The sequence below is a fragment of the Aedes albopictus genome, chromosome 3, assembly GCF_035046485.1.
Source record: "Aedes albopictus strain Foshan chromosome 3, AalbF5, whole genome shotgun sequence".
Taxonomy (NCBI): domain Eukaryota; kingdom Metazoa; phylum Arthropoda; class Insecta; order Diptera; family Culicidae; genus Aedes; species Aedes albopictus.
Window position 1 is genome coordinate 83,367,096 of NC_085138.1, and position 25,352 is coordinate 83,392,447.

At 40.1% G+C, this 25,352-nt stretch overlaps 3 protein-coding genes across 3 annotated transcripts; 1 reads left to right on the plus strand and 2 right to left on the minus strand.

The window, feature by feature from the left end:
• The first annotated feature begins 587 nt into the window (after positions 1–587).
• Positions 588–2,051, plus strand: LOC134291559 (uncharacterized). Its single transcript, XM_062859479.1, has 3 exons — positions 588–723; positions 1,294–1,509; positions 1,867–2,051. Exons 1-3 carry the CDS (start codon positions 639–641, stop codon positions 1,941–1,943), a joined length of 378 nt encoding a protein of 125 aa, XP_062715463.1. The 5' UTR covers positions 588–638; the 3' UTR covers positions 1,944–2,051.
• On the minus strand, positions 1,962–3,063 carry LOC134291558 (RNA transcription, translation and transport factor protein-like). Its single transcript, XM_062859477.1, has 3 exons — positions 2,905–3,063; positions 2,505–2,837; positions 1,962–2,448 (listed from the first exon to the last, which is right to left on the minus strand). Exons 1-3 carry the CDS (start codon positions 2,963–2,965, stop codon positions 2,090–2,092), a joined length of 753 nt encoding a protein of 250 aa, XP_062715461.1. The 5' UTR covers positions 2,966–3,063; the 3' UTR covers positions 1,962–2,089.
• A 5,596-nt stretch (positions 3,064–8,659) lies between these two features.
• On the minus strand, positions 8,660–22,234 carry LOC134291557 (uncharacterized). Its single transcript, XM_062859476.1, has 2 exons — positions 21,625–22,234; positions 8,660–9,053 (listed from the first exon to the last, which is right to left on the minus strand). The coding sequence occupies exons 1-2, from the start codon at positions 22,187–22,189 to the stop codon at positions 8,845–8,847; spliced, it is 774 nt and encodes a 257-aa protein (XP_062715460.1). The 5' UTR covers positions 22,190–22,234; the 3' UTR covers positions 8,660–8,844.
• Between the last annotated feature and the right edge of the window lie 3,118 nt (positions 22,235–25,352).

Consider the following 25,352-nt stretch of genomic DNA (forward strand, 5'->3'; position numbering starts at 1 on the left):
GTTCGTCTCTCATCAGGATGCCTTCGACATCTCGACAGCAATAAACCAACTCCATTCTTGTTTCGTCCTCCTCATCACCCAAGATGGCCGCTAAAATTGAATATATCGGAGCTAGCCCTACGCCCTGCGCAAAACAGAGCAGGCTCTTTCGGGCATTCCGTTCCCATAGAAACCCGGTGTAAGTTCCCTTCCATTCCGTCACATCTCCCGCGTGCAAAGTCTGCAGATATTCGGACATCTCCCCGCATACTTCCAACCTTATCAGCACCTCGAACTCACACGCGTTCGAATCTACTCGAATAGGAGTGTACGGTCGGCTGAAGTACAAATCGCGCTCACTTTGATCGTACTTTTCAGCGGGCTTTTTGGCGCCAATGCCGCCATTTTGGACACGTGCTTCTTCCATCGATTGCGTTCGCCATGGCGTGAATACTGCGTTGACGGGTCGATTGGTTTGGCGCCAATCTCTCGGAGCTCGCAGCATCAAATGGCTTCCCGGGGGAATGTGAAGCTCGTTACTAGCCGCTTCGGTGGATTCCATCAGTGAGGGCTGATGTTGAAACCGGAAACGGAACGTATTGGATGAGCATTGCGAAATTTTAGTGCAGAGGAATGGTTTATAGACGCCACCGTCCAGAATGCTTGTCCGCGAGGAGGGAAGCTTTCGGAATTTAGTTTTGCGATCAAGAACACAGTTGGTACAACCGGATCCGCAGCACTCGGGTAAGTCATCTTCGGAAGTCATTGGTGTTTAAAATTAAGAAAATTTAGCTTATAAAATTATCACAGATTTGCTTTGTTTACAAAATTTGCAACTACCTAAACGACGTAACGCAGCGGGGCAGCGCGGACGTCAACCACGAATAGATGTGCCGTAGTCCACAGGGGCTGTTCATAAACCACGTAGACTTTTTGGGGGGAGGGGGGGGGTCTGGCCAAAGTCTACGCTCCATACAAATTTCAAAAATTTTGTAAGGACAAAAGTCTACGAGGGGGGAGGGGGGGTCTGAGATGGCCAAAATTTGGTCTACGTGGTTTATGAACAGCCCCACATGAATTTGACATGTTACACGACAACGCGGAGATAGCAAATAAATCAGTAAGAAATTGTGTAATGCATCAATTTGCAGCACAAACAATTTTGAACGTGTTTTTGTTGTGAGCTACGGGGATTTTGCCTTTCGCTGGCCCCCTGACGTAACGCGTGCGCTTTGGCGTTACTCTTGTAACGTACACATTATTATATATAATGCACTAAACGAACCCTTCGTTTTGTTTACAAACAGATTGCAGGCAGATTTCGTAGAAAACGTGAGTCCAATTTGAATGTTCCTCAATCATCCAGGTCCAGAATGACCGAATCCGTGGTGGCGAGTCGGCACAAGGATTGCCTGCCGTGCCGCATTGTCAGTGGAACCGGCGTACTTGGCATGGGCGTGTACGTCTGGGTGCAGGCCAAGAAGCGACCGCAGGCGGTTGGCAGATATGCTATGTATGGCGTAGCGGCAGGTAAGTTTTTCAAAAATTTCTATAAATCGCAGCAGTCATTACGTTGGGTTGGGACAAGCTGTCAAGGCTATCAACCATCAACAGAAGTAATCACAGTGGAAATAAACGGAAATAAGACTACCTCGGAAACTTTAAACATTCAATGAAGGTTAATTATAATTGTCTGCATTTGCGACGGATAGCATCTGATAAAATAAAAAGACGGAAATGCCTTAGCGGTGGATGAAAATTTTACCAGTGAATTTTCGTTTCAAAACCTTCAAATACCTGAAGGGTCGAACACCACGCATGAAGAAAATTTCGATTGTTTGTCTAGCGATGAATCCGAGCCACAATAACTGTATTATTCACTTTCAGTGGCCGGATCAGTCGGAATAGCGCGGCTCCTAGATGTCTATCCTTTCGGAAAGCCAGAGAGTAAATCAAAAGAATAAATACACCGTTGTTCCATGTTGGATGTTAAACTAATGTTTTATTCACTTGAAATGAAAAAAAAATATGTAAATTTAAGTTAAATTAAATGGAATTCAATCCACAAGAGACAGCAATCGCTTCCTTCAATCCGAAACATTCCGGGATTTTATTTCATCCCCACCTTTCCCAGGGTGGTGTCGGTCCTCGGATCAGCTGTGATGTTCTGGACGGACACAATCGTCTCATTGATGGCGGTCTGCAACTTTCGCAGACTTTGAATCTGCAAAAGCCGCAGGATTCGTGCCGCCCGCTCCAGATCCGGTTCCTTGTTGAATCCCATTCCAATTCCCGCGTCGATGGGGAACGGCTTTCCGGTGATGATTGGCTCCTTGAGGGTCTCTTTGTTGAACATGGTGGAAATGACTCGGCCGGCCGCCCTCAACGACACCAGGTGATCTGGATGGTAGGCAATGCCAAGCTTTTCCGCCAGTTTCCGGGATCCCTCCTCAAACTCGGTGCTATGGACTGGTAGTTTATGTTTTAAATGGAGTTATTTCATGATTTGATAACAAGGAACTTACAGTCCAGATTGTCAAACGGATTGGTTGACTTAATCTCGGGTGCGGCCGTAGCCCTCTTTTCATCCTCCAACTTCCGAGCAGCGGTCACCCCACGATACCGATCGGCGTTATCGGAGTACTCCAACTTGATGGCATACAGGAATAGCCATGTTAGCTCTTCGGATTTCGACTTCAGATCGGTGGGGAACTTCAAATCCCGCTTGAATTGCTCATAGGCGGGATCCCACTCGGCAGCGTTGTTCACCTTACGCAGATTGGCCCGATCCTCGATTGTGTAGTGGCGTATCTTCTGGTCCTCCAGCCAGAGGATAATGTTGCGAAATTCCTTGGGGTCTGCGGGGGTTGGAAACATAATCATTGTATTTAGTTCTTGCTATCAACCCATTAACCCAGATCTTACCATCAATATTGATGCCCCCTTGGGCGGGGTACTCCAAAGCGGCCAAGTATCGCTCAAACATGGCTAAATTTTAGGAGATATTCGAAAATATTGAATAAACCGGGTGGGTGACGAATGGTCAAGCTAGCTGATGGTGGAAATTTTGTTTATGCTTCTCAAATGTCAAACGGCGCGTTACGTTAAATTGACAAAACATCAAAAGTAACGTGCATAACGGGTGGTAACAAGAGTTTTTTAGGGGCGTTGTTCCTTGTTCCGAACCTGGTAGGGTCTTGCCTCATGTGGTCTTGTTGCACCACTCGCTTCTATTGAATCCACTGCAATACCACAGACAAACAGACGTATTGCTCTAGTTGCTTCCCATCGTTCCTCTTTTTAGCGGTTAAGTTAAAAGTTAAAAGGGCTATTTGCAGTTCAGAAGGAATTTTTTGGCCTATCTTGATGCATGGGAAATTCCTTGCCTGAATCGCCCAAGAAACCATTTTTTTTTTTCGATCCCAGTACGCAGTTGTGAAGGAATGACAATTCAAATGGCAGTCACTGTAGAAATTTTCTGACAGGAATCGGTCAAGAACTTTCTTAAGCGATTCCTTTTGAACGCGAAACTGGGCTTAATCGAAGACGGCTAATAACAAGACAGACAGCTCCCACCCTATCGCAGGCGACAAGGTTGAAACGCCCTCAGCGATTCACAGGAACATTAAACATGATTGTGTGCGTGTACATGCAAATACGTATACGGAAGCTGTAGCATCTCACGCACACTTATTCATAATGTTGTTCCCGGGAGTCGTTCGCGGCGCTAGTGTGCTTGAAGTTCTCAGAGTATATGGAGCAAGAGGGTAGATGTCTGTCTTGTTATTAGCCGTCTTCGGCTTAATTCAAATAGGTAATATGTAGTTCATGATGTACTCTCAGAAATAAAAGCGTCCACTTATCCGCGAGCGGTAATGGCGGCGGCGGGCACAATTAACCGATTCGAATTTTGACGTTTCTTGGGGATCGCAATCGGTTGGCGCCACTAAACCACCGACGAACCGACGTGACAGCTAGAACAAATAAATTCAAATTTGTTGTCCCCGCCGCCATGATGAAAAATAGCCAAACACTAGCGCCACCCCTATAACGGTTCGCGATGGTTCGATAGCAGGATCCCAAACCCCCGTGTGTTCATATAGGGAAAGGTTCGCGTCTGCACTGATTTGACAGAAGCGTTCGCTCGCTTTGCTGGTCGACCGTTAAATTTGAGGGGGACAGTAGAGTCAGTCTAGTTAGAGTCTGGCGGACTGTCACTTTCGATCGGAGCCAATCGAGCATGACGTCACGATGTAGCATTTATCGGTGAGGACACTATGACGTCATGCTCGATTGGCTCCGATCGAAAGTGACAGTCCGCCAGACTCTAATTATAGGGACTCTAGGGGACAGTTTTGAAACACCACTGTCACGTCGGTTCGTCGGTGACTAAACGGTGGGTGAAGGGGTGAGGAAAAGAATGAAACTGTTTTGACTTTCCCCCATGAAACGTCAAAATCTGAACCGGTAGGATATGCCCGCCGCCGCCATTACCGCTCGCGGATAAGTGGATACACCTAATAACTATTATTTATGCATTTTGTATCCGCATCTCTCTCATTTTGTTCACATGGTGATGTACAAAATACAACAGATCACTAGAGGGTTGATCATAATAATATATAAGCTATCGCGTTAACCGATTATTAATGTATATATATGTAATAATATATATGTAATAATGTCCCATCATATCATCCAGATCACGAAAGGAATCGACAGCGAATAATATTCATTCAATTTATCTACAAATTGATACCATATCTCATTTTGCTACATTTTACATCATTACATTTTATTTCATTTATTTTAGTTGATTGATCATATCTTATTAGAATAATATATCTAATTATAATGAACTGAAACATGGAATATATAACTATATGGGGTTGGGAGGGTGCATCATTATATACATTATATACATATACATATACATATGATACATGATATACATTATATTTCATTATTATTTATTTATTGAATAACATTGCATCATTATATTTCATCATATTGAATTATACTACATATACTACATACTATAAAAATATATAACTATATGATTGTATAACTATATAACTATATAACTATATGATTTTATAACTGTATAACTATATAACTATGTAACTATATGACTATATGGGATCGGGAGGGAGCATCAGGGCATCATTGTAGTTGTAACTGTACGACGGAGTGGATTGCTAGCCGAAGTGAGGTGAGAAGATACTATAACATCCTTGTAGATGGGTTCTTCTATCCCAACAGTTGCGATGGATTTGACGCGCCCTTCTTGTGACAAACCATCCCGTAGAAAGCTTGACAAGTGATGTTAATCTCATTATTCACCCTGTTGGATCATACTGTTGGAAGGAGATTCTTAGAAACCCGCGGATTTCGCGTAAGTGTCTCTACTTACGGGTCCGCCACACTCCCTTTTGGCCCTTCATACAGCGGTATGTTGAATTCAGAGCGTAAATGAAATTTATTCTTCACTGTTAAGCTTAGTTTCTTGTTGCCAAGTAGAGCACTCAAGTAAAATTCCACCTTTTTCCGCAAGTAATTTTGACAACTGATCCAGTATGGGGAGAAACGTCACTTTTCCTTACGGAATAATACCGTCTACCCCCGTTGGTTTGAACGACACCTCATGCAAACCAACGGGGTTCATTTTTTAATTTGAACTTCTAGTAACCCTGTGGACATCGAAAAACACACTGGTGGCAACCCTTTTTGCTGTTTTGTTTTGATTCTGCGATTCGTTTCACCCCGTTCCATAAGCAGAATGACGTTTGAACCATTTTTAGTTTGAATATTGTGCAGATTAGAGGGGGTCAAATTAAAAAGTGTTCAAATTAGATGAGGTCAAACCAACGGGGGTAGACGGTAGCGCGGACCATTTTTTCGCAAGGAAAAGTGACAGCTCCATTTGATTCGCACGGGAGGCGTTACGAGTGTTACACTTTTTTCCTTATGCCTGGTTTAGACAGTGCAAGTGACTGGATTCAAGTCAATGGAAAATGCCCAATTGAATGCGAATTGAACGTGTAAACACCACCATTCACTCACATGAGCAACTCACTTGACTTGAACGAAAGTTGAACATGTTGAACTTTTTCATTCAAGTCAAACGAAATCGTCTCACTTGCCCCGTCTAAACTCGCGATTCATGTGAGCTGAATTCAAGTCATCTGTCAGTGAGATGAATTCAATTCAGTTTGCTTACGCTCCGCACGAGTTGAACAATGTAAACCCTTGTTTCAACTGAGATGCTTTCAAGAGCATTCAAGTGAACACTCAAGTCATTTGCTCAGTCTAAACACATCATTACTTGCCATCTGCGAACTGCACAAGTAATTTTGAAGCGGAATCATTACTTTTGACCATTACTTCTGGAGCTCGATTTAAAAAGGTCGTAAGTGCTTTTGTCGATATAAAATTCGATCAGTTTATTTTAGTCATTGTAGCAATATGGCAGATATTTTGCAAACTTTTAATGATGGAATAGAAAGCCTGTTTTGTGAGGAATCTGCTGTATGTATCAACTTTGCTCAATTTCAACTGTTTTCGCTATAATAAGCGAATCCAACTGATCGAATTTTTAATCGACAAAAGCACATACGACCTATTCAAATCGAGCTCCAGACTTGTCCTATCTTTTTGCACAGTACGTACGAGGTGGAAACTAGCCATTAAGTGGAACTGCATGCAGAGCAAGACTCAAGCTAGGATCACAGACAAACAGACGTAACACTCTGATAATTCCCATCGCACACCGATTTAACGGCCTTTTTCAAAATTTGATAGTTGGCCAACTGCCCAACCGTGGCGCTCGCATCGTTTTTTTTTTCGAGTGTGACGTTTGCTCACTACCGCCATCTAGTTGGTGGTCGGCCAAACATAGGCCTTTTAGCATTGGGCGAATACGTTTCCGTGACTATGATTTGAATCGAAAAATGTTCGAAGTGTTACGTCTGTTTGTCTGTGCTAGGATGGTGGCTACCTACATAATTGAAAAAAATAATGTTTATTGAACGACAGTTAAGATTAACAATAAAATTGTGATTTTAAGGTATTTAGATACACTATCCATCAAAGCTGCCATGTTTTAAACACCATCACACGATTTTTCAAAAGTCTGTGTCCCCCTCAAAATGTTAAATTCCGACAAAAAATTTCCGAAGGGAGGGGGGTGACATTAGAGAAAATCGAAATTTATGTCAGCCTTATCGGAATTTTTAATTACTTAATTTTCTTCATCGAGGAATATTCTAGAGATTTCAAATGGATATACACCATGCAGATGTTAGTGTTTCAGTCAAAAAATTTTCATTGAAGTTCTGTATGGATTTCTCGAAGTTTCATATCAAATTTTATAAACTTCTTCGAAGTTTTAAAATACTTTTTTGTAGCTTCCTTTAAAATTTAAGATATTTTCTATAGAATATTAAAGTCTTAATCTTAGCAGCATGATTAAGTTTCGGCTATACTCTATGCATTTTTCAAAAGTTGTTGTAATTCTTGTTTTTGTAAGAATCTAAGAAATATAATCTTATCTCAACAAAAATCTAAGAAAAAATTACATTAACTTAACAAAACAATCAGACAACCATAAATTGCACAAACATTCTAAAACACATCGTCTTCAACCAGATGTTGCACAGACTGAGCAATCACTAACATTAGGCGATGGACATCACAAGAAACAACATTAATGATCCAGTGGAGAATTTTCCGTTTGACGATAATAACTCACACTCCCAACAAACACTAAGCTCAATAGGAAGCAATCAGTGAAGTACTAGATTGAAAGTAGTGAGCTGGATTTTTGTATGGTGAGATGATCAATTCTCCGTTTCTGCAAAGAAATGCTGCAAACAGCGTGGGTTATATGATTTCTTGCCTAATTTGATGCTGTTTGAGCAAAAGTTTGGGTAACTGTGTTGTTGTATTATTTATTTCTTGCAACTTCAACAACACAGTTACCCAAAGTTTTGCTCAAACAGCATCAAATTAGGCAAGAAATCATATAACCCACGCTGTTTGCAGCATTTCTTTGCAGAAACGGAGAATTGATCATCTCACCATACAAAAATCCAGCTCACTACTTTCAATCTAGTACTTCACTGATTGCTTCCTATTAAAAACAATGTTGAAAACTTAAGGTACCTATTTTGTGCCTCTTTGGGAAAGTCTTTAAAAGGAAGTCACAGCTATAGAATATGTGTAATTCATAAAGTTGATAACAAGGCAATGTTTATGAAGAAAAATAAACATTATTGAAAAAAAACTTTTAAAATCAAAAATATTTAAGAAATATAAAAAAAAATATTTTTTTTCGGATGCCCACGTGGAAAGGGGGTAGGGGTCAATGAAAAGTCCACGCTTGTCCACGGGGAGGGGGGAGGGGGTCAAAAACCATGACTTTTCTGTCCACGTGGTATATGGACGGCCCCTTTGCTTTTCAGCTGCCAAGCCAAAACTTCTTGGATGACCTTAAAACGTTCTTAATCATCAAATAAACATTGATGACCTCAATTTCTACCGACAAATACCACACAACATCAGGGATGATTGGCCTATTGCGTTGATCTGAAGTACCGTGGGACAAGTGCCCTCGAGGACGTGTCACGAGCGAGCCGCTAATTGCTATCTTTTATTTCAGACAAAAGTTCCACTTCAATAATTTCCTTTCGAGCTTTTATCTTCGGCGTTTATTTAACGATAACAGTTCTACTAACTAATTCAAGCACTTATACTGTACATCTATTTTGACCAGCGTAGTGACTAGAAAACAATTTGTTCTTCTAATAAGCCGCGACCACACGAACGAACGTCGTCGTCGACGCCGCGTTAGTCTTGTTTGTTCAATCAATCCGTCTCGATAAGGTTGTCCTCTTCCGGGATGTCGTCGAAGATCCAATTGAGCGAACGCGGACTGGAGGTACAGTAACTGTACGATGCAGCCAATCGGGAGTCGTTCGCTTCGTAGATACCAATATCGGAGCAGGTGCGGAAGTTTTCCTGAGGTCCGCAGCCCATCCGGCCGGTGCCGTCACTGCAGTAGCCCCAGTTGTTTCCTGGTGGGATAAAAAAAAAACAATCGTTAGAGCGTCAGGCCTGATAATGAATCACTATTTAGAGACTTGGACACTATTTTCGTGTAATTAATTTCGTGTAACAAGTGATATGTAGGCACGTTGTATTCGCGGCATTTCTGCAACACCTGGCGAATGGTGAACATCTGGTCCGTTGTAGCGCGTTTACCCCAACCCCCTGAAGAAAGCGTTAGTTCTTGAAGCCGACGCCTTTGGTGGGGCGCCACGGGTTTGTTTACGAAATTTCAGTCTGCTGGCCAATCTGCTACGTGCGGATGCGAACTTTGTCGTACGAAGATAAATTCGTAATCGAGAAGCGATTATTTACACATATTGTTTGATGCATTTAGTGAACTTTGTTAAATTTACAAGACACACAAGTATGAAAATACGTTTAGCCCATGTAAAACAACGCTAAAGTCAATTGAATGTGAATGTCGCGCCTGCTCCAACAGAAAAAATCACTATGTTTTCAGCTTTATGCAACCGCCCATTCAAATTAGCACCACGTCCAGCACCAAATTTTTGGCTTCATTCCAGTTGTATGTGGATGACAGCCGTTTCATGGGGTTGGTTTACCCATGAATCCTTCCTGCCTGCACGAACTTTCTTGCAATCGGTAATAGATGGCGACATAGAATTTGATAGAGTATTGAGTTGTCCAAAAAAGTCTCACGAAACCTTCTGCAAGCCTATCCATATACGTGAGAACAAAAGATGTTTACAAAGTTCTTACAGATAGATTAACACGGGAAATCTGAACACAAACCACTACCACACAGGAATTTGGATTGGTCAATTTGGTAGACAGTGCTTAGTAGTGTAAGTGTGTGGTAGTTCCCGCAATCCAACTTGACGTCCTTTTTGTAGATGAGACACACGATACCCTCCGTCCATCCCTCCGGTAATACTTCCTCTACCCAAATCTTGGTAATGACCGAGTGTAGTGCTTCTCCACCGTATTTAAGAAGCTCGCTTTGTTCCAGTAGCTTTGTTGTTTTTCAACCGGCTAACCTCCTCCTCAATCTTTTGGAGGTTAGGGGCTGGAAATCTTGCATCCTGCGCACGTACTCATAGATCTGTTTCCACGCCACCTTCGATGCTTGTAACGTTGCCATTGAGGTGCTTGGGCTGCAAAACGGTGAGTCGATAAGGAGAGCGTCCACCATAGCTCTGGTCCTCACCAGTTCCTATGTACCTCATGTTTCCACGGGTCAAGCATTAGCAATGAGCATGAGATGACCGCACAATTCGTGATTGACCCGGAGCGGAGCAATCGAAATTGCACAGGGAACCACTGAACAGGGCTTGCGGCTACCTTCAACTCATTTGCGCCAGCTCAGTTTTCAACCGATTGAGCTGAATCTTTTACAGATTGTTCTTCTCATCTAAAGGCACGATTCTAGAGGGTGCCCCGCAACACCATAACCATGAATACCAAGTACTTCGGAGTTAATTTATTCGACTGATTAAGAGATATTAGACAAAGTGTATCTCGCTGATTTTCTTATCCATTTGTTAAGCGATTCAAGATCTTTTGGCAGTTAACAAAAGATACAATATTCCAGAATATCCTCTCCTCTTCTTGGCGTAACGTCCTCACTGGGACAAAGCCTGCTTCTCAGCTTAGTGTTCTATGAGCACTTCCACAGTTTTTAACTGAGAGCTTCCTCTGCCAATGACCATTTTGCATGTGTATATCGTGTGGCAGACACGAAGATGCCCAAGGAAGTCAAAGAAATTTCCTTTACGAAAAGATCCTGGACCGACCGGGAATCGAACCCGTCACCCTCAGCATGGTCATGCTGAATACCCGTGCGTTTACCGCCTCGAATATATGGGCCCTTCAGCTAGATAGTTAGTGAGTGTTATATTGTATTTTGGGTGAAAAAACATAGGACAGTGGTAGTGTATAAATGATAGTACACTGAGACGAGACTCGCGAAGAGGAAAAAAAGCAACGTCAAGTGCAGCCCAACTGAGCTGTCAGTTGTAGCCCGTTTGATTACGTTACCTAAAATGAGGAAAGTATTGCTATCCGAGATAAATTCTGAAGCCAAAATTCACTCCAAGCAGCATTTTCTTCTCCTGTACTGTCAAAAATAAATTGAAAACAAAATATTCCAATGATTACTTTGCTTGGCGATTGTTGGCGATGCAAAATTTCACCTCAACATGATTTTGTGCGTGAATGGGATTCAGTCACACCGCATGTGAGGTGATGCGGTCACGTACGTGTTTGAACCACCAGCCCAAAACATAATGTCAACACAGATAGGAAGAAGAAAAAAATAACAAAGTGGAGAAAAAGAAGACCGTCTTCGCGAGTCTCGTCTCAGATAGTACATATTAGATTATCAAACCGACCTTTCAACAATAAAACATAGACAGCACTACAGGCTGAATGTTTTTCGACAACTACAATATTTTTTTATCCCTGAAGAATATCCAAATTATAGGATCGAAACGTTGGAGCCAGAATAATACATTCGTAGGCCAACTTATTAAAACTGCAAGCCAAACCAAAGTTAATCCGAAAGGCTTCCCGAGCAGGGAATGAGAACAAACCTATAACAAATTGATAACTCATTTTGTTATTGATAACAAAATGAAATAAAAATAAGTTTTCTTTCCGAATTGTTTTTATTTAATATCAAATTGAGATATCATTTTGTTATCATTTCAAAAACTCGATGATAACAAGATTTGATTTCAAAAATCCAAAAAAAGTTTAATATGCTTTATTAATATTAATTATATTCACAAAATATTTCTTAACTCTACCAGAGTATTTTACTTACATATTGACACAAAATTTATAATTTGCTGATTCTGGGTAATGGTCATGCTATTGATTTAAATTGGCTTGAACTTTAGTAAGTCTTTTTAGGGTGACTGGATATTATCGACAGGTTTGTTCTCTTCGTTATGAGGGGGTATTCTTCGGCCAAGTTGCCTGAAACTTGGTTGCATAGCTTGGTTGGGAAAGATTTGACTCTTTTGAGGCTAACTTTGAATTCAACAGGTTTCAAAAAGCCTTCCATGACGAAGAGAACAAAACTACCCAGAATACAAAAGTTCCCAGATATCAGTTATTTCAATCTAAACATATTGCCAAATATTTTTAAATTTTTAAATTCTATATTAAAGGCAAATGAAGTTAGATATGGCCAACCGAAGTAATTCACGGTCATTCTACTGTTGAAGGTCACATATTTTACCTTTATAAAGTATTCTCGCGCGAAAAAGGATTCATTGTAGCTCCGTACCAAAATGATGAATCTCGTGATGTTTGAAGTTTTGGAAATAACACAGATATTTATCATACATGAAAATGATGAATGCCATTTCACTTATTGTTATGCCAAACGGCCATTTTACCAATCGACTATTATGCCAGATTATGCCATTTGGCCATTATGCCAAAAGACTATAGAATTATTGTAGTAAAATATTTTTCCTATCGGATGCCTTATTTTTTCAATGTCATCATTTTCCCCGGGTAACGAGAGAAAAAGCTGAGAAGCCGAATGCGACTCAATTCGTTGCTCGATGTCATTCAATTTGAGTCCAGATGCCTGTGGCTCTGGGATGTCGTGAACATCTCCCACATTTGTTTTGCTGCAGTACATATAATCAGAAGCAGGGATGAGAAATGTACGGGAAAAAACGGTTACCGGCTGTACATTTGACATTTTTCCACACGAACATCACAGGCCCAGCCAAACTCAAACTGTTCGAAAAATAAATGTCATAACATTTTTTTTTCCAGCAGCCTTCTTCCTCGAAACGGGTTTCAAGCGCGAGAGCGCCGGTACTCGAGCACAATGACGACAACAATTTCTGTCTCTCCCATTTTCGCACTTTTCTGCGTTTCAAACCGCTTCTAGACAAACTTCTTTATATGCATCACAAAGCTAGGAGTGTGCTCTAGCTATTTGTGCAAACAGATTCAAATTATTCACTAAAACAAGGGAGTTATTAGCAGTTGAACATATTTGACATTTTTCGCAATCACCCGCCTCGGCATGACTGCTCATAAATATTTTTGTGGGGAAGCGAAAACTATCAAGCGCCAGCATGACTGCCGACGGCGCGGCTGCTGATAGTATTGGTGCTGCCGTTGTTTTGTTTTTATTTTACTGTCGGTATCGATGAACGGAAAAGAGAAAAAAGTATTTTTGCCATCCCTGATCAGAAGGAAAAACTGAAATATAATTATACAAAAATATTACGTACAGTTGTCCCTAGTTGTCCTTTGACTTCAAATTTACTTTTCTTTGTCACTTCAATGTACATCGTCCATAATGTTTTAGTTGAATCATGGTATAGCTATGCTGCGTCTATGAAGATATCATATCCGATTTCCATACAATTTTTCTTCGTGTATAGGGTAATTGTTCCCATCGTTGCGGTAGTACCTATTGTTGCGGTAATGGCAATTGAGCACTTTTTCGACTGAAATGTTACCAAAAGGTATTTTTAATAGATGTATGGTGCTTAAATTATCAGATTGCACCATTTGTTTGCTTAAGATTTGCCCAAAAACTTATTTAAAAATTTTTTTTTCATAAATGTGTTTGCTGCTGTGTTCCTATTGTTGCGGTAGTGTTCCTAATGTTGCGGTATCCCATATGATTTCAATGGGATACCGCAACAATAGGAACAAAATACCGCAACATTAGGAACACATACCGCAACATTAGGAACACAATGATCTTTCACATAAAAACGAATAAAATGCTCATAACAACATCAAAGTGGCAATATTTCGTTATTTTCCCGTAGATTAAGGATCGATTTTATTATTTTCAATTCAATCCATGTAAAAAGTTTGCTTGGGGCGATACAATTGTGGTTTAAACATGAACCCAGCGCTTAACTCCTCCATGATCGGATCAATTACCCTACTCCAAGTTAGAAATGACAGATGATGAAATGTTTATTTTTTTTTTATTTTAATTATCGACACTTTACACATAAGGTGCATTCGTGTCCAATTGAAAATTCAATAAATATAACAATTCAAATTACACGGTGAATCTGACATACAAGCAATTGATTAAATGTTTATGTTACAATCGATAATATTACGCCATTAATAGGGGTCATATTTTGATGATATCGTACCAAACAAAACAAGTTTTCAATCACGAGATTCTTCTGAATTTAAATAAAATTTCATTTAATTTTTTACTTATTCATGTAAAATAATGCCTAATAAAATATCAAAATGAATACTAAATTTGTTATTAATTCTTAGTTATTACCCTATAGATTTGATAACTCCCTGAGAATTGCGTATGATATCAGGTCGTAAAATGTGGATAACAAAATGAGATATCAATTTGTTATCAATGAGAACTCATTCTGTTTTCAATTAGATATTCCAGTACATTATTTTGTTATCATTTTTGTTATGTTAACACTTAAGTCATACAAAATGAAAACTCACTTTGTTATCAAAATTCGTGATATCTAAATAACTCAATTTGTTTTCAATTAGTTCTCATTCCCTGCTCGGGTTAAGCTCGAAAGCCATTTTAGCTTGAAAGTCAAGTTTTCAGCTTAGCGTCCATTATTAATATCTCATTATTGTTAAGAAGGTTGTCTGCCGTGTGCGGCATAGTTGTTCCATGGTTATACACTGAAAGACGGCTTTCGGTTGAAATTACTATTCTGAGGGTCAATTTAAATACACAACGCCACTAAATTTGTGCAGATTGAATTTCGTTTCATTTCAACAGGTTAATGTTTTCAATTATACCATGGACCCGATTTACAATTTAAAAAAGTTCCTATTGGCAACCGGATTCGAACCAAGAACCTTGCCATCACCAGGCTCGCACGCTACCACTCGACTATCGAACCGGTTGATCGCAGTGAAGAGAATTGTCAGACAAAAGAGGCACAAAACAAGCAACAAAGAAGACGCTGCGAATACTCTCTATCCCAACTGGTAACAGATAATGACATGATCTCGAAATTTTTTGTTGCAGACAAAACGGAAACTGAATTTGTTTGCGTACTTTTCAACTCGTGAATAACCAATTACAGTGGGGACCCGATTTTGTCAGGTTTTTGACCCGATTTTGTCAGCCTTTTTTGAAGTAAAATATATATGTGTTTTTTATTCAGAATTTCAATTTAATAATCAATATTAAGGCCCCTTAGCGTGTCAGCTCAAATTTTGCTCTTCTTATTTGGTTCTTATTCCAAACAGTCATCAAGCACGATAGTAGTTGTGTAGCCTTTCCATACCAATTCCATAAACAACCAAACAAAAATAGCACCTCTTTGTCTCGGTACCTCCGATGTAAACATTTCGAGAATATGAATGATTTGAAAGCAACTCAAGCAGTAAACCACTCTACTTCAATGAATAACAAGGAAACATATCCAAATGTCACGAAAAATGTTAGATTTTTTATGTAACAAGCTTGAAATGATCGAATTATTTTGGTACGCTCTCCCACTGTTTATGTTTGCTGCAACAGCAGTGCTGGCGGACCGCTTGGTAAAGATTTCGTAAATTATAATGCTTTGCTTATTTCACTAACAATTGTGGTAAAAAAATTAAAAAATAATCACCCCAAAATTTTTTTTTTGATTTTATGACGCATAACCAATGTGTTTGACTGCATTTTTTAATTGATTTCGATCAATTTCATTGATGCTTTGGCCAGCAGGATCGACATCACTGCGTGCAATGATCGATGATTGTGCGCGCCAAAAGACATCACCGCATTGCCGTCGTCGTCGTTGGTACTGCGTTGGGTGGTAAACATCAGAGAAGTTGTTATAGAGATGCGCGAAGACTGAAACCAAAGGTTCCAATTGAACCGTCAAACACGGTCCCAATCGAGCAAATTCAAGGAAATAGAAAAACATGGAAAACAAAGCGCAACATCAAAGCACATGAAAGTGTGTTAGTGCAAAGCATGACGTCACTTGTATGCTTGACATCTTATGGGCAGATCAAACTAACACGCAAGCGAAAATATAATTTTGTTCACCGCAAAAATTGATTGTTATTGAGCGTGATGTAAATAAACATAGCCTAAATCCTCTTCGCGCTTCTCTATAACAACTTCTCTGGTAAACATCGCCAACCACATTTTTAGTGCGGTCGAAACAAATCGGTAAAAATTTCTACTTTCGAGTGAAATAATGCTTAGTAATCGTGATTACTTGGAAAGAGGCTTGTATTTGAAGTAGTGTGAATACATTTTTATGCCGAATATCTCGCGTGAAATTGATTATTTTATAGAATAAGATAAGTGTCGATTTTTTACAAATATGTATTGGTGCAATGTTGTGTAAAGTTGATTTCGGTCAATGATTTTGAAGAAGCCATTTTGCGATGACACGCTAAGGGGCCTTAATGCAGTTGATGTCTTTGGGCGTCATAGAAAAATTACGCAATGAACAAAACTCGTGTAACTTTTGAAAACGGCCAAACTTTTTTGCAAACTAACACATTTATGCCGTTTTAGCACCCAACCGTAGCCAATGTTTTAAACCAATGTTGTTTTAAATGGCTAAAAGATTCCAACTCTTTTTCTTGTTGGCGTAACGTTCCAACTGGGACACAGCCTGCTCCTCAGCTTAGTATTTTATGAGAACTTTTAAAAAATTTAACTGAGATCCCCCACAGCCAATGTTTATTTTGCATGTGTATATCGTGTGTGAAGATATTTTATACACAAGGGAGTTAAGTAAATGTTGATTATGAAACGGATTCTGGGTTTACCGGGAATCAAACTCGTCACCCTCAGAATGGTTATGCTGATTGCACGTGTGCTTGATGTGGCTATATGGGCTTAACTGTTTTGCTAGTTTGGCCGCAACCTCGCTGGTATCGAACAAGTTTTTTATGATCGATTTCAACGCTAGGGTCATATACATGATGTCTAACCGGCTCCAAAGGGTTAAAGACTATTCTTCTTAATTTGCTCTGGAACAGAACAAACAATAAACGTTGCCTGTTGTTGTGATTACAAGTCAACCAATTTATTTCATCTTTCTGGCATCTCTGGAATTCCTCCATGTTTACTTGCTAGGATTGCTCCAGATGTTTTTTATGAGATTTGTGTTGTAGATTTCCTGCTTGGATTGCTTCAAAAATTGCTGTCGGATTTCTTCCAGCGATTTATGCATTAGAAACCCTTAAGCAAACAGAAACAGACGCAACACTTTGAACAAATTTCATTAAAAAAAAACATCGCTACAACTAGTTGGTGGTATTGAGCAAACATCAAACAGAAGTAAAAACGATGCCTGCTCCGCGAGTGGCCAATTGACCACTTATTGAATATTTGAATCAACCGTTAACAAGCTGATCGATGGGAAGCGTGCAGAGTGTGACGTCTGTTTCTCTGTGCCTTAAGGAATTTTAGGTGGGATTCCCCCAAAAATTCTTGCGACGATTCCTTCAAGAATTTTTGCTTGTAAGTATTTTGCTGGTGTATCTACAAGAATCGCAAGAAGTTTTTTAATGAATGCGTTCGGGGAATTTATAACGATTCATTCAGATGTGTCTCTTCAAGATTTTTCCAGGCATGCCTCCTGTGATTCCTCTAGAAGCTTTTCTTAAGATTCCTTCAGGAACTCCTGCTAGGATTCCCCCAAAAAAAATTGCTGATATTCCTGCAGGACTTTTTCCAAAAAATTCTGCATGAACTCCTACAGCGATGTATCCAGGGGTTTCTCTAAGGATTTCTCCAATTTGATATGTGGATTTATCCAGGGGGTTTCTAAGCGATTCTTGTAAGTCATCCCGCTGAGATTTCTCCACACATATTTTTCCGGAAATTTCTATTAGAACCCTTCCAGATATTTCCCTAAGAATCCCTATGATATCCTCAGGGATTCCTTCAGGAACTCCTGTTGAGGTTCCTCCAGAAATTCTTGCTGGTGTTCCTGTAGGACTTTATCTAGTAATTTCTACAGGAATTCCTCTAGTGATGTATACAAAGAATTCTGTTGAAATTTCTACAATAATGCCTATATGAATTGCTCCGTGCATCAGTCCATGAATAAATTCACGGAAGGCACGAATTTCCCAAACGGTAGAGAACGTATCCCAACCTACTGATGAATAAATCTATCGATTTTCTTAGGGATTTTTTTAAGAATTTCTCTTAGGATTCTTTCAGGGATTCTTCCAGGAATTCCTTAAAACGATCCTCTATTAATGCCTTCAGTTATTACACATGTAGGAATTCCTCTAGAGATTTCACTATGATTCCTCTGTTAGATTTTCAAATTGGGCATCCTCTATGGATTTCCCGGTGGTCCCTCTTGAGATTTTTCCATGGTTACCTCTAGGTATTCCTACACGAAACTCTCTTGGTATTGCTTCTGAAATTCATTAAGAAAATCTCGTTGGAAATTCTTGCTAGAACTAAACATCGTATTGAGTGTTTCGTTCCGTAATTTCTCGGGTGGTTTCTCCAGAAATTCCCCCAAATATTCATTCAAAGATTTCTCCAGAGATTGTTTAGAGATTAGGCTCTGGAAATTAAAGTGGAAAGGCAGCGGAAAAGTAGCTAATTCGGGCAGTATGAGTGTCTATATGTCAATCAGATGTATATTAATTTTCATTTGTTGACAGGTAAAGTTAGATGTTATGATTTAAGCTGTGCTAACCAGTGACAACTGTCTTCTGTAGACCACAATTGCTATAAGCAAGGAGAAGACTGTGTTCCAGTAGGGATGTTATGGCAAGAAGAAAAAGAAATAAAAGATTTTCTGCTGTAAAAAGCACTGAATGTTAACCACAAAAAGCTCGTTCAAATATTACGTAACGCAAAATTTGGCAAAATTTAGACTCTATCCGCTATCCCTCTCCCGCGTAACTATTTTTTCAAAGAGAAATTTTGAAATTTTGTATGAAGCGTAACACAGCGCTGGATCCCCCTGCCCTCATTGGCGTTACGTAATATCTGAACGAACCCAAAGCAGACCCTCCACACCTACCTCCGTCTCTGGCGTACTCAGAACAATTTTTCATAAATAAAAAAGTCATTTTAAAAAATGTCCCGATTTTGTCAGGTACCCGATTTTGTCAGCCCAAAATGCTACCAGGGGCTGACAAAATCGGGTCCTTACTGTATTACTAACCCAAAATCGAAACTTTTTGATGATACATCTTCAGCAGCGTTGCAGTGTTTACCAACTCGGAGTTACCGCTCGAAAATCACAATGCAAGGCTTACAAATCTCTAAACTCGTGGTGCATGATCTTTGTTCTATTCTGTTCAAGTTGGGACAAACCTATGTCGCATTGGGTAGAATTCAAATTCAGGTTGCGACATTGTCGTTATTGTTATGCGATTGTTGAATTTTGATTCACTGGTTGATCGTATAGTCGGCTTGCGGTAATGACCAGCACAAAAATGTTTTCAAATTTACCATGGAAAACATGATCATCAACCAACAAACGCTTTATGTTCGTTTTGTTTTCTCCTATATCAACCATTCAACCGGTTCGATAGCCGAGTGGTAGCGTGCGAGCCTGGAGATCGCAAGAATTCTTGGTTCGAATCCAGTTGCCAATAGGAACTTTTTTTTAATTGTAAATCGGGTCCATGGTATAATTGAAAACATTAATTTGTTGAAATGAAACGAAATTCAGTCTGCCCAAATTTAGTGGCGTTGTGTATTAAATTGACCCTCAGAATAGTAATTTCAACCGCAAGCCGTCTTTCAGTGTAGGGATTCCCATAGAACATGGGACAACTATGCTGCACACGGCAGTTGTTGTTTCAATTGATAATGTTGACAACAGGTTTGAACTACTTCAACTTTCTACAGACAATGGATCATTGAAGCTGACTTTTCCGCTATTTATCGCATCAAAACAAAAGCGCCACCGTATATGGACGTTAACACAGTGACAGCAGTCGAGTTACGTCAAACACACAAGGCTACGGTAGCGCTATCTGTTCATTTCATAGCGGCCGTTTTAATTAGTGATCCATTGCCATTCTGTTCACCAATGGCTTTCCTTTCGCATGGAAATGTTTGTGGTGACCAAGCTCTTCAAAATTGGACAATATTTATTAAACTTTTTTCAGCTCAATACACTAATTTTCACGTGATAGACAACTAGATTAACTGCGTCGATATACGAATTCCATTGATTTAAGGAGGCTTGCCCTCCAACTACGTCACAATTAGTTAGTTTTTCATCCTTTTCATTTATTCGGTGGCTAAACTACCCAATAACTTCTACCTAGCAAAGGCTGCTGTTTCGCATTGTAATGTAGTTTATTAACCAAGTGCCGCCAACTTTATAGAAGAGTTGCTCTTCTTTTAAAAACAAGTTGTTCCTGCAAATTACAGAATTCACTGACGGTGAAACTGCTTATTGGATTGTTGGAATGTTTTACTTATTTTAAGAATAGGTTACTTTTTTTTCATTTACAATACAATAGTACTATTTGGCGACCAAAAAGCCCAAAAGTTTTTCATATCCCTTTCGGGACGGAGCACAAAAAAGGGAAATCTCCATAGAAAATGCTAAACTTTGGCCCTCCAGAACTCTTAGAATTTCTACCAAAACAACACTTTTTCTTCCCTATTTGGAAGAACTACTCTTCATCTTTCGATTTCTAGCTTTACCAACCTAGAAAAATCAGAAATAAAAAAAATAACAAAGGATGAAACTTTTCCATGCTTTATGGATTATTTTCACTTTTTGTTTACATTGTTGTGGCAAATCTAACATGCAACATAAACAAAAGTTTGTTTGCACACATACAACAAGTAATGGCTCAATTATTAAAACAATTTACATCACATTAAACAAGGATTTTACAGATGAAACAAATATACACAACTGTTGTTGCTCAACAGCACAATTGTGCTGGTTCGTCACGAAAGGGATATGAGATTTCTTTCGAGGGCTTTTAGCTCATCGGTTCAATAGCTGTTGCCCAGCCTGACGACCGAAGACCCCAACGATCCAGTATCATCTACTATTATTTTCTTCTTTTTGTGTTGAAAAAAAAGCAAAAAGGGGCTGTCCATAAACCACGTGGTCATTGGGGGGGGGGGGGGGGGGGTTTCGGCCAATGATCATTTTGTATGGACCAATAAAAAATTTGTATGGACTAATGACCACGCGGGGGGGGGGGGGGTTGAAAAGTTCCAAAAAAAATGACCACGTGGTTTATGGACAGCCCCAAAGCAATGAGTTTATGAAATTGGAGGCAGTACAACGTTTTCCGGGTCAGCTAGTTACCGAAAAATACATGCTTTTTAAGTGTATGATAATCTCTTCATTTGTCATACCTAAAACCGTCAGTTAATCATCTTTTATCCACGTCTTATTTATTTACCCCGCATTGCAAAAATTCACTCGAATTCGTAACCCCCATATCCTGTTCGCGGTAAAACTCGCGTCAATTTCATGAACGGATATCAAACAGTTTATGGAAGCTTTACTCACACTAAAATGACTCTCCTTCTTTGGTCTGAATCATTGAACCCGAAACACACAAATTGCACATTATCGTTTCACCACCGCAAATTCAAACATTACTCACCGGCAACGTAAGTCCACTGCAGAACGCAATGTTCGCACACCAAATCCGTCGGCAAACGCAACTCCACGACGTACTGTGTGGCAGCCGTCGAGTTCATGTACCACTTCCGTCGTCCTTGGACGTCCACCAGCTCGTACTGTTCGTAGCATTCTTCCGTCTCCTGGCCACCGGTCGCGTCCAGGTTGCACAAATTGAACTCGAAGTGCCCCATATGGTTGGCGGTGATCTGTGCCTTGGCCTGAATCACCGCCCCTTTGGTGTAGTTCCGTACGATTTCGCCCTGCCCGAAAGGACCTCCGAGTTCGTGCAGCCGGGGTCGCGGGTTTTCGTAGCTATCTCCGCAGAAACCACACTTGCCACCGTTTTGGTTCCACTGAACAAAGTAACCACCGCAGAATAGGCCATTGTCATCGTAGTTGGCCGGTGCACCCGAGTTGCAACGCCACCGAGAGCCACGTGCTATCGGATCGAGCAGCATGCCATGACCTTGCACTGGTGATGGCAGCAGCACCAGGACTAGGGTCGACACTGTTGCCAGAAACACGATTGACGATATGGTGCACATTTTTTCACTTTCACGATCGGATTGGAACTGGCAGTGAAATGGTAGGACAGTTTTATATACGGGACCACTCGAAGGGATCGCTATTATCAGTGCCATCAGCAGGCCAGGAAGAAGACGAGTCACGCGTTCCCATTGTGATGGCAGGTAAAAGGGGATAATCTGTTTTCTTCGCACGGCCGCTGGTTGTGTGCGAACTTCCACTTCAAGTCAGTTCGTTCATGACCGTCTAGATTCGCAAATTATTTATTAGTTTAGAGCAAACAGAAACCGCGATTATATGTGCGGGGGTGCGTTTTTGGGGGATTGTTTTATGATTGTAGATATTTACCCAACCGTGTGTCGCTCCAAGCGAGGTAGGCTGAGAAAGTGAGCTGTTATCACTACTGGAGTGTCATCGCTATGGCAATCTAGACAGCTCAATTTGTTGAATGGGAAGTTTTTTTGTTTGCTGTATTTTGCACAACAAAGTTGTTCCGAAAGGAAGTAAAATCATTTTAAAATAGTTGCTACCAACCCATGGACTAATGCACGAAATCGCTAATCTGACTTTTAAGCATACCATTGTTTACGAAAAATCAACACGTTTCACAAATCTTCTGACGTTTGTGTCAGATTTCTAGATGGCTCAAACGTCAAATAATAGGCCTAAAAGAAGCCTAATAGAATGCAGTAATTTACAGCGTCTCAATCCTAATGCAGATATAATGCTAATATGATAACAGAAACGACAAAATAGCGTGTTGTTCTTTTACAATGGAATAATTAAAGCACAAAGTGCGACTGTCGGTCCTAACAATTTATACTACTAGCTTACTTACTTACAAACATAGGCGCCAACTTATGGTTTTGCAATGGTCAAATGCACGAATTTATTCTGGCCTACTTACTCTCACAGAAAATTTGACGTTTGAGAGGTGTCGACACCGCTCAAACGTCAAATTTCGTGTGAGAGTAAGCAGGCCAGAATGAATTCGTGCAGTAATCCATGTGCATTTTCAAAGATTCAGAACTTTATATTGTCAGCACCGGCCACGTCCTTACGGTCATCGAGGATGGGAAAGAATGTTAGTGTGACATTCGTGTGTACCTCCACCCACACATATCCACGGTTGTCACAACAAGGAAGTTTTTTAGTGGGAAAAGGGTAGTTACATATACATACCTAGACCAGGATTCATATTGATAAGTGATCGCTCTAGGTCACAGGCTACTATGTAGTGCTTGTTAACTGCTTGCATGCATAGCTGAATTGCATTCGTATACTTCAGGATAAAGTTTCTCTAAACCAAAAATAAAAATGCCTCAACGGCAAATTTGTTCCGTCATCACGACGAACTGAAGAAAAATACGATATCGCTGCAAGGGGAATTGTTTGGCAGTTTTATTGAGGAAGTGCAGTAAAATGTTGATTTGTATCCCGACTGAAATGAAAACAAGGTCAAAGGCACCAGTAGAACCATGCTTGAAACACATTTAAGTGGGTATCTGTATCTAGGCTAATTTTCGAACTGCGCTTATTTAGAACGGTAAGTAGGTGTGAGTGTGAACCATGGGAAGTCAAGGTCCCTACTGGAGAAAAATCTGCAAGACCGCGGAGGATTTCAGTCGGATCAATGGGGCAATTTTCTGAAGTGATTCCATTGTAAACTATGCAGCACTACGACGACCACCTAAATGGCGCAGAGAGCGCAGACATGTAGGACCAATGCAGCTAGAGAAAAGACTATACGTCAGTACAACTGCGAGCAACGCGTCAACTCCCACGTTGAGGGAAGTTGAGGATGCTATCCAGTATTTCAAGACCAATAAGTCAGCTTATAAGGATGGTATCGGAGAAGAACTCATCAAGATGGGTCCGGAAAAGTTAGCTTCCTGCATGCACCGGTTAATAGTTTGGATTTGAACAGCTACCGCAGTGGAAGGAAGAGGTCATTTGCCCCATCTTTAAGAAAAGTGACAACTTCCAAGCGATCACAATGCTGTCTACAAAGTGCTATCCCAGATAATTTTCCGTCGTCTTTCACCCATTGCAAATGAGTTTGTCGGAAGTTACCAAGCCAGATTCGTCAACGGATTAGACAAAGAGCTTAGTATGAAAAATCATGGACGGAAACGGCTTCTCCGGAAAGCTCACTAGACTGATAAAAGCGACGATGGACCGGAACGGGAATCGAACCCGCCGTCTCCGGATTGATTATTCATAGCCTTAACCACTAACAAATATTACTATCATACTATCAGCCATAATATCAAAATAATAACGAAATTTACCATCTTTTTAAAATATGTTAAATAGTTTGACATTTTTTCTGCTATTATTTTTTTATTACAATGTCAATATCAGTAATAAGCTATTTTACGAGACGTTCTACCGGTGGGCCGCTCATTGTTATTGTTTACATTTGATGTTTTTGTTTTCGCGAAAAGTAGCATAACATGTGATGAGCGCCAATCAGGTTTTTGCTGGCAGAGATGTTTCGGTTTCTAATGTGGCATGTATCAATCCGTCGAGCTGCATAATGTCACTAGCAGATGAAAAAACTAGGGGTGGGTAATGTCTGAGACATAACCGCAATGTTGACGTAGGACAAAGGCGGGAATGAGGTTCCGACTTTTATATATTTAAATGTGCCCTTTCATTTCGCGCCCTTAATGCTAGAGCTAGGTAACTCGTTTTGGAAAGTGCGGATAAAGATGGCTGGTAAAACTCATCCTGGTATAAAACAAACTCTTTGTTGGTCTAAAATGTTGAATTAATATGTGTTTTCGGATTTTCAATTGACAAACTTGTGTTTATTGTGGTATACGTTCAGATATAAACAAATTTCTTGCGATTTCGCAAAACCAGTTACCTAGTTCTAGCATTAAGGGGACGATTTGAAGTCTTAAATCAGCTGATTTTTTCGGTTCATTGTTGTCCGACCTTCGTAAATAAATGCATAACGGACCTATCACATAAAAGGCCTATACAATGTATGCTGGCAAAATTCAAATCGGCGGAGTGATGTGTTGATTAAAGTTGTTATTTGATCCATTTCACTGAACGCATTCATAAGATGTTAATTAGTTTAACCTTCCGTGACTCGCGCGGCCATCACTTGAGGGTTGAGCATTATTTCATTTTGAAGATAAATGTTCAACCGTTGTTTGAAAGAATTTTCGT

What these genes read in the sequence shown, in the direction of transcription:
- LOC134291557 (XM_062859476.1), bottom strand. Translation starts at nt 22,189, where the DNA reads ATGTGCACCATATCGTCAATCGTGTTTCTGGCAACAGTGTCGACCCTA. An exon ending in GCAGTGGACTTACGTTGCCG is followed by an intron (nt 9,054 to 21,624) that starts GTGAGTAATGTT and finishes TTATCCCACCAG; the next exon opens with GAAACAACTGGGGCTACTGC.
- LOC134291558 (XM_062859477.1), bottom strand. Translation starts at nt 2,965, where the DNA reads ATGTTTGAGCGATACTTGGCCGCTTTGGAGTACCCCGCCCAAGGGGGC. An exon ending in AGGGGGCATCAATATTGATG is followed by an intron (nt 2,838 to 2,904) that starts GTAAGATCTGGG and finishes CAACCCCCGCAG; the next exon opens with ACCCCAAGGAATTTCGCAAC. An exon ending in TCCGTTTGACAATCTGGACT is followed by an intron (nt 2,449 to 2,504) that starts GTAAGTTCCTTG and finishes ATAAACTACCAG; the next exon opens with TCCATAGCACCGAGTTTGAG.
- LOC134291559 (XM_062859479.1), top strand. Translation starts at nt 639, where the DNA reads ATGCTTGTCCGCGAGGAGGGAAGCTTTCGGAATTTAGTTTTGCGATCA. An exon ending in ACCGGATCCGCAGCACTCGG is followed by an intron (nt 724 to 1,293) that starts GTAAGTCATCTT and finishes AACAGATTGCAG; the next exon opens with GCAGATTTCGTAGAAAACGT. An exon ending in TATGTATGGCGTAGCGGCAG is followed by an intron (nt 1,510 to 1,866) that starts GTAAGTTTTTCA and finishes ATTCACTTTCAG; the next exon opens with TGGCCGGATCAGTCGGAATA.